The sequence below is a fragment of the Calidris pugnax genome, unplaced genomic scaffold (genome assembly GCF_001431845.1).
Source record: "Calidris pugnax isolate Ruff unplaced genomic scaffold, ASM143184v1 scaffold211, whole genome shotgun sequence".
NCBI lineage: Eukaryota > Metazoa > Chordata > Aves > Charadriiformes > Scolopacidae > Calidris > Calidris pugnax.
Genome location: NW_015091083.1, coordinates 10,969,214 through 10,978,331, shown reverse-complemented (window position 1 = coordinate 10,978,331; position 9,118 = coordinate 10,969,214). Strand labels below are relative to the sequence as shown.

Below are 9,118 nucleotides of genomic sequence, written 5' to 3'. Positions count from 1 at the left end.
CTAACTTTGCCCTGCAGAGCAGAGCAAGACTAATAAAATAACATGCCACAGCTTACAGCAAGAGAGAAAGATTTCAGTTGTGAAGTAGGAAGGAGCATTATCACTTAAGATGCAAAGCACAGTCTGGAAAAAAATTCTTCACTAAAGGATGAAGAGATTCTAACGCTATTCTGAGGGGCCTTCTAATGCATCCTTACAGAAACAGCACTACACATTGATAATATGCACACATTAAATCTCTCTAAATGGACTTTAAACTCATCCCAGCGAGTTTGACAAGGTAACATGACCGTTTCAGGGGAAACAAGTTTCACCAGTTTGATTATAAAACTAGACATGCAGCAGATATGCAAGTAAAGAAAAAAAGAAACCACCACCAAGATCTACCAAAGCATGACTATAATTGGTTACCTTTGTTCGAGCAAACAGCAGCATGGCAAACATGGTAAAGAGAGACAGGTGAACAGCTAATAGTAGAACAACACTGTTGGAAAGAAAACATATCATAAGCATTAATACCAACTTCACCTTAGTCTTAACATCCTTTGCTAAAAAAGCAAAAGGATGCCATACAAAGAAAGCCAGGGGTATTTTTAAGAAGCTCTGTGGAATTAACAGAAGATGATCTAAGTTTTGATGCAAAACAAGAATCACACTTGTTCAGGACTCCTCAGAATGATCTTAGACAGTTGTGAGGTCAATGAGATTCTAACACTTGTTTTTCTAAAGTTAGGACCATTTTTATACCCTCCAACATTTTGGCTTGCATACACCTTTGATTCTCCTGGGACTTGGCAGTTAAAAAATAACAGGCAAGGACAGGGAGCTCTATAAGCTGTGCAGATACGTGATCCACGTGACAGGAAGTGATCTCTTTCAAAAAGCATCATGCTCTCTGGTTACGATTTCACCAGCGGTGTTTCCAGTTCAACATTTCTAAGGACAGTAAAATTTAACACATATATTGCTAAAACCATTTAAAAATAAAAGAGCTGAAGTAAAGCCCTCTGAAGATGTAAAGAAAGAGGTATCTTTTTGCGTGGCACTCACGACTGGAAGACAAGTACACATACCTCTGAGAGGCCACCTTGGAGAAACATGGCATAGAACTTTGCCCAGATGGTGCCTCAGTTCTTCCCTTACAAAAGGGCCATATGCAACATACACAATTAAAAAACACCACTCAACTGGCATCAAAAAAGCTTATCTGTCACATACAGAGCCAGATCATGAGCATTCTAGAGAAATTTTACAGACAAAAGGAATCAAAAAATTAACACAGCCTCCATCCGTTACTACCCGATCTCACCAATCACTCCAGCTAGACCATCAGGAAGGAAGCTGCTTGGATGTCACACACCAAATACTAAGGGTATTTTTTGCTGTGAAATTATATTTTCTACACTAATACCTACCTTGCCATTTCAGGCAATGTGCTGTTGATACTTTTCAATGTTTTCTTCATCATAGAAGAATTCTGAAGGAGAAAGAAAGGACGAAGAATTCTTCTTATCCTCACTCTCTGCAAAAAACAACGGATCAGATACATGTGGCATTAATATTATGGGAACTCAGTATTTTTAATACATGTTTATCAAAAAACACTGATACACCTATCAGCAAAGTCAACAGTATAATATAAAGGTTGTTCTCAGAAGCTAAATCTGTCCCACTGAATTCACACAACACACAAAGATTTTATACTTATGAGTGCCTCATTAAAAGAATGAGAGATTGCTTTAAAAATGCACATTGACATTTCAACAGCCTCATCAGGCCACTAATTATAAACAATCTAACTTTAATGCTTGGTAGACATAACAAGCAGGTCAATAGATGCCATTTGCATATTTTCTGCCAAGATCCATTTCAAGAAGAGAATAGCAAGGTACTTTTAATAAAAATAGATACGCATTTTGAAAATAAGTGCTTGATTTAAATTTTCAGCTTTTTAAATTTATTTTATTATTAAAGGGCCTGCTTATTACTCAGCAATTTCTGCCTCTAGCAAGACTCAAGCAGGAGATTTCCTTTATTTCCCATAACATACACTAAAGCAATTAAGGTGTTTGATTCTTGCATTCAAGACACCTGAAGTAACTGATAAGAAATAACTTGAAGGCTATTTAAGCAGCCTGTATTTTTGGACCAGTCTTCTCAGGACCACACATAGCAGAAAAAAAAAAAAAAATTAAAAAAAAATAAAATCACTTTTTCCCTTACTATTTCCTTGTTCATACATCCCAGCAGTTAAACTGCTCCTTCTACCACTGTTTTATGTGGGAGGCTCCTGCTCAAACTACACACCCACTCTCACAACTGAAGATTTTAAAGTCACTTTTTTCTAAAACATACTCCCCATGTTGTAAGCACAATCTTTCCTTCAGCTGCGTTATGTTTATTTGGCTTGAATATGAAAAGGACATACACATTTTTCTTACAACTAGATGCTTATAAGCTTAAGTGACATGTTCTTCCAACATTTTAAGGTAATATTTTTGATACTACATCACATCCTGGTCAGGAGGAAACTGCATTATTTCATAAAGGAGGGCATTTTTAGATCAGTTTCATGAAACTGACACTCCTCTCAGGACATAATTGTTTTAAACACAACACAGCTTCATCTTAGACAGCAGTTGTTAAACTACACAATTACTTTTTACTTATCCATCACTACATAGACTCTGCTGTTAAATCAAGTTAAGGACATAATTCTCCAACTGTACAACATCAGTACTACGCAACCAGAGTTTTCTCTGTATTGTTTGACTGTTGACAGGCTACAGCAACAAAGCTTTATTTCATTTTACTAATGACCTCACATCTTATATTAAAAATCAAACAGAATCCCTTGAGAAGCTATATTACAGCACACATTTGCTGTGTTTCAGTGTATTATCCTCCCTTAGCTCTCCAATATACCACCTACGCCCTGCTGACTCTCCCTTTGTGGGTTCTGCTCCTCTGCCACTTACCAAAACTAGAGCTGCTGATCGTTGCTGCAGAAAGCAGTTCTTACCTCTGTGCAGAAAAAGCTCAGTGATACAATCCAATCAGTAAGGGAAACAATTAATGTCAGTATATAAGCCATTAGCCACTTATTTTTCCAAAATTCTTCCCATCCGACTAAGTAACTCTGTGGAAGGAAAAAAAAAAACAACAACCACCAGCTTATTTTATTAATAAATTCCAATATCCTAATAAATCAGCACTGATTGTTTTCCAAGAATTTGTAATTTTACATCAATGCTCATAAAGAGCTCCCTGACATCCAAACAAAAATACACTGATCAGAGACTTTTTCTGCAAGAACTAAGTAAATGTCAGTAAAAGTGAGTGGTGAACACAGGCCATGCGAGAGGAATCCTTTGAATGCAAAAAAAAAAAATATGTCCATTTAATAAGCATATACAGAGATTTTCCAGAAACAAGCATCCCAAGAAGAGATCAGTTTCTGAGTATTTTTGTTTTGTTTAAATGAACTGGCATATGTTTGATTATTATGTAACCCAATTTTTATAACAGTACAACCAGCTATTAGCTTAGCAAAATTTATTCCACTTCTTCCACATAGACAGGAGTAACCATTTATTTGGTTAAGAAAAAGCAATTTTTTTTTTTAAATTTAGAAAATATGCATTCATTTCTCCTGAAAGTAAGCTTTTAATACAGCAAAGCAGTCTCATCATCCAAATCCAAGATTTGAGTAAAGTTTCTCAAAATATAAAATGGAGGAAAGTCACACTGACTGTACCTCCTGAGCTGCCCAACACACCTAGTACTTCATTCAGTACCAGCTGAATGCAATGCTCACCTTCACGGATACGTCCACCATGAACACAAGAAAGCAAAGCATCTCAATGCTTTCTGTGAGGCCACATGGAGGATTCCAGGCAGGAAGGCGGTATCGTACATCTGATGTGAGAGTAAGCGAAGAAGGCTTCTCGATGAAAGCCAAAGCCAGGATTACAGTAATGGTTAAGCTCAAAATCCTGTTTGGATAGAGGTAAAATTAAAAAAACAAAACAAACAAACAAGACCACCACTACCACAACAAAAAACAACCACCACCCACCCCACAGGAAAAAAAAAAAAAAAGAAACAAAAAACATCAAACCCACAAAATGAGTCAAAATAATAACAAAATACTTGCAACAAAGCAATTTTCTTAGAAGTAAACCAAGCTTTGTAAGATCATATTTAAGACAAATGGGTTAGACTGCAACACAGCACTTGATTAGCATGTCGTTGCCTGGGTTAGAATAACGTAACTGCTGGCCACCAAATAACCTGAGGTGGTGTTCTTTTGAAACAAACATTACAAACAATCTTGCTGCTATTTAACATGTTTAGAAATAGAAGCTTGGAAAACTCTAACACGCAGTGCTGTAAATCATGCCGACAGTCTATTCATGCAACAGTCCCATGGCTGTTCCAAAGAGCCATCTACATGATCACACTTTAATTTATCTTGTTGCATCCCACTTCTATCATCTTCATGTGTAATCAATCCCCTTGCTTCCTACAGTAACTTCTCATAAAAGTACAACTACCTAATTATTTAACACAAAAGAAAGATGAAGAATATATATTTTTTTTTTTTAAATAAAGACTTACTCCTAAATGAAAAAGCAAAAAGAATACCAAGTTCTTACCACTGACAAGTTCTTGAATAGTACCATCGATAAAGCCACAGGGATTTGGAGTCCACACGGTGATTTATAGAGCGATACTGAAGGCAGAAAGCAAAAAGGATAATTCAAACATTACATTCAGTCTGTCTCAAAGACAAAGAGAAGTCACCAAAATCAATCAAATTCTAATCAACAAAGCTCAAACCTTCACACAATTTCGGTTTCACAATTAGATAAATAAATTGTTTTACAAGTTATTAGTTACTGAAGCGTCAGTCACAAATGACCATAGCTATAGCCTACATGTGTGCAATGGGAAAGATTTTAATGACGTTTTCCTAATCTAAAGACCACACTCAGATAATCAAACTATGTGGCAGTCACACAGCACTATCATCTTCAAAAATAACAGCATCTGTAGCAACAGTAATAATTCAGTGCCTATTCTATCTGCTCGCCAAAACGGTCCACTCATTTAGTTTACCTTTCCAGCATTCATTCCATTTTGTCTTTCTCTTCCAAAAAGCCCTAAGATTCAAACAATTTAATTCTGAATATAAGAGATCTCAACCTAGATCTTTAAACAAAACATGCTTTAAGTTCAAGGAAGTACCCACAATTCTTCAGAACAGGTCTGCTTTTGCTTAAATCTGGTCAGCCCCTCCCTCGTCAGCAGCTTCTCCTCTGTCTCTGCTGAGGAGTATCTGCATCTTAAACATATCTGATCCCCAGAAATCTCCCAACCAAAAGCTGAATGCAGCAAGAGAGCTCAAGAATTGCCCTCCAGCATTCCCACTGCCTGCAACTAATAACTGGGAGATAACAGGTTCTGGGAACATGCAGTAACAGCCAGTAAAGGAGAGACAAAGACAGAATGAAAACTTTCAAAGTTCAGCTAAAGCAAAAGAATTCCAGCTTCCTGTTTGAAGCTAGCCTTAAACTCTACCAGCTCTTAAAACTATGCAAGTAGTCAGATTTAGAGGCAAATTACAGGGTTTGCTCAGATAGTTTCTCTCAGCAGTGAGGCCAGTCACTCTCAAAAAAACCAAAAAAAAAGACAAAAAAAACCCTCCAAAACAAACCACTACAAAAAAATCCCAGCAAACTCACCACAAACCCCAAACCAAAAACCACCCCACAAAACAGCATCTCTTTTGACGACCTTGAATAGAATCATAGAACAGTTTGGTTTGGAAGGAACCTTCAAAGGTCATCTAGTCTAAATCCCCAAAGAAGACACTATCTACTTCAATGAGTGGAAAACCCCATGTTTCTTCTAGGCAGAAGTTAACTGAAGCGTGCACACCACAGGAATTTGGAGTTCTGATTTTACTTTGTAAATCAAGACGATGCTACGTGGAGGTTGCCTGAACACATAAAAATTTAAAAGCTAATAGAATGCATGAGGAATATCCAGCACGGGAAGCGTAATAGCTAAAAAACAGGTTATATTTACCTGTATTGCATCTTCAATAAATACTATGGCTTGGTTTATATAAAGGTCATTATCAGCTCCAATACCTGTAAAGTTAAAAAGAAATAAGACTCATTTGCCATATTTTGGATAAATCCTACAGTTTGCTTATTAGTTAACAGAAGCTCCACAACTGTAGTTCTCATGATAAAGTGCAATGTACACACACAAAAAGTAAAGAGACAGCTCCTGCCATGTCAGCTCCATCAGCAGCACCAGGCATTAAATTAAATCAATAATAATTACCTCAAACACATCATGCATCTTTCTGTATTTTGTGATAAGCTAAAAGTAAGAGCGAATCTTAAGTAGTTAGATCACATTAGTAGTTAAATAGCTATCACAAGACTGGAGTATCTCTATACAGAGACAAGTCCTAAGGGAACATGCATTGTAATGGTTATTCTTTGACAAAGTGTACAGTCAAGTGAAGCTGGAAAAATCAGACACCAGTATTCTAGGCATTTTTAATTTTGTTTAATAAAGATACTGAGGTTTGGATTGATCTCATTCTCTCCAAAACCAACAGAAATCTCCAGGCAGATGAGAACACAATTAAGTCCTTTTTTAGTTTGTTCTGAGTTATTATCACCATATTCAACAGACTGAAGCTCAAGACAGAAAGGGGTGAAAGCATACGATGCAAAATAAAATACCACAAAATTAGTTACTATGCAACATTTCAAAACCTATTAGCAAGAAGGCCATATGAAGATATATACATAATGAGCAAACGGCAATCACTTGCGTTCACTTGAATTAGGACCTTTGAGTAACTAAACTGGCAATTAAGCCAACAAGAGACACCTAAGGCCAAAATGGAAGGGAGGGGAGATGAGGAAGAAAAGAGAAAACTGAGAGGGGCTAAAGACATGAAAACACGTGCTAGTGTAACCTTCCCACAGAGGGGAAAAGGCCCGAGGAGCACTTCAGACCATCTCCTCCCAGGAGACAGCAATCCCAGCACGGGATACAATGAGACCGAGTCAATCCCAGCGCTGGCACAATGTTCTCCAGGCTCCAAGAAACGCCAGAAGCACCGCTGATGAGTCCCAAAACAATTTTACGTTCCATATGATTCAGCGGCATCAATTTTCTACAAAGACTGCAAACAGCTTTTAAATGTCACCGTTTATCTGAGCACAAGCAACAACACAGTTTTGTACCAATTTGGATATTAATCAAGAAAGGCTGAGCACAAACAGGAGACGAGCTCGACTCACGCAATAAAAAGATCTTATCTTTTTCAAGACACGACACACCAGTGAGACAAAAATAAAGTTGTTTAAAGGAACGGTGTTAGTTAAAAGGATAGCAAGGACAGCAAAAGCTGTAAATTCTCAGAGCACCTAACACAAGCCTAGCGTCAATCCCAACTACTTTGAAAGGGCAGCATCCAAGATATTAACGTAGAAGTAAAACAGGGAAATTACCGAGAAATGTTTACTTCATCAATTTCAGTTGTTTTGGTTGCTTCCAATAAAAACGACGCATTTTCCACACATGCTGCTGAGGATACCCGATTTACTCTGACATTTCTTAGTCACAGCAAGTGACCCTTAGTCACAAGCGATGACTGAAGTGCTGCTCGCTCTGGGCGGGCAGGACCTCCCTCGGACCCCCCCCCTGCACTTTTGACACCCAACAAACAGGCGACAAAAAGAGAAGGTTCACGCAAGTGATGCGATACCCTGAAAATAGAGAACCTGAAGTCTCCCCCAGGAGCCTTTCCTGGGGGAAACGAGAGGTCAGACCTCAAATATGTAGTGAGTTGGAGAAAAAGATAAAAAAAAAAAAGCTGTCAGCACCTTAAATGATAAAAAATTACGAAAGAAAAGAATCCAAGTCTCAGGCTGCACCAGCGCAAGGTTTGCACCCCAAGGTCAGCGATAGCGGCTCGGTGCCTTCAACCCATGCAGGGCGGCCGCAGCCGGCCCCGCCGAGCCGCCTCAGCCGCAGCTGCTGGGACCGAAGCACCGGCAGACCCCCGCCGAGCCCCGGCAGACCCCCGAGGCAGGCCCCGGGGGGTTCCTCCTCCAGTACCCGGCCCGCCCGCCCCGCTCCCGGGAGAGGGCAAGCTCTGAGGGAAAGGGGAGAGCGCCGCCGCCCGCCTCAGGCACCGGCTCCCTCAGCGCCGGGCCCGGGAGACGCCACCGCCGCCTCCCGCCCCACCGCACTCACCGTCCTCAGAGCGGGCACCGGCCCGCCACAACCTTCGCCCCGCTCGCCAGCTCCGCGGGGGCAACAGCGGCTCCGCCTCAGCGCCGGCTGCCACCTCCATCGGCAGCGACCACCACGCTCCCCTCACTCCCCTCCTTCCCTGCGGCCGCCGCCGGGATGGGACGGGGCCGGGGCGGCACCGCCCGCCGCACGTCACCGGCGGCCGGGGGAGGGCGAGAACCGGGCTCCTCCCGCAGCTGCCGCCCGCCCCGGCCCCGGCCCGTCCCCCCCGGCCGGGTTCGCCGCCGGGAGTTCTGCCCCCCGACAGACTTCTCCCTTTGACAGCGAACGGGGCACCGTCCGCCGCCCCGCCGCCTCAGGAAGCGGTCGGGGGTTGGTCAAAGACGTGACTAAATCTGTGGTAAAAAAAAGTGTTGGTTCTTCACTCGAACTCACAAGAGCAGCCCCCAGGAGTCCTGACGATTCTGAGAAAAGTATCCCTCATGAGCAATTGCAGCTTTTTTACCTCCCGGCGGCTGTAACCTCGGTGTCCTCGGCTGAGGGTGCCTCTAGGCCAGGCCCTGCCTCAGGGAGAGCTGCGGGGGCCGGGTTTAGGATTTATTGAGGATAACTATTTATTTAGCGAGGATTGAAATGACTGCTTCCTGCTTGCACTCATTTACATCCCTAGTCACAGAAAGTATTTAATTTGTTTAGTTACCCAGGCATCCCAGCTACTTCAACAGTTAAAAGATGCTTCACTCTTGCCTCTCTCCCCCTTTCCTCATAGTCCCCTTGTACACACTAGTCAATTTCTAGTCAATCTCTAGTCAATTTCATAAAGTTG

The 9,118-nt window shown here is 41.2% G+C and overlaps 1 protein-coding gene across 1 annotated transcript; it reads right to left on the bottom strand.

Annotated features, from left to right (window-relative positions):
- Nucleotides 1-228: 228 nt before the first annotated feature.
- Nucleotides 229-8,437, bottom strand: LOC106897102 (two pore calcium channel protein 2-like). The gene is made up of 7 exons (XM_014957486.1): nucleotides 8,293-8,437; nucleotides 6,094-6,158; nucleotides 4,659-4,735; nucleotides 3,818-3,995; nucleotides 3,023-3,139; nucleotides 1,416-1,522; nucleotides 229-484 (listed from the first exon to the last, which is right to left on the bottom strand). The coding sequence occupies exons 1-7, from the start codon at nucleotides 8,390-8,392 to the stop codon at nucleotides 331-333; spliced, it is 798 nt and encodes a 265-aa protein (XP_014812972.1). The 5' UTR covers nucleotides 8,393-8,437; the 3' UTR covers nucleotides 229-330.
- Nucleotides 8,438-9,118: the final 681 nt, after the last annotated feature.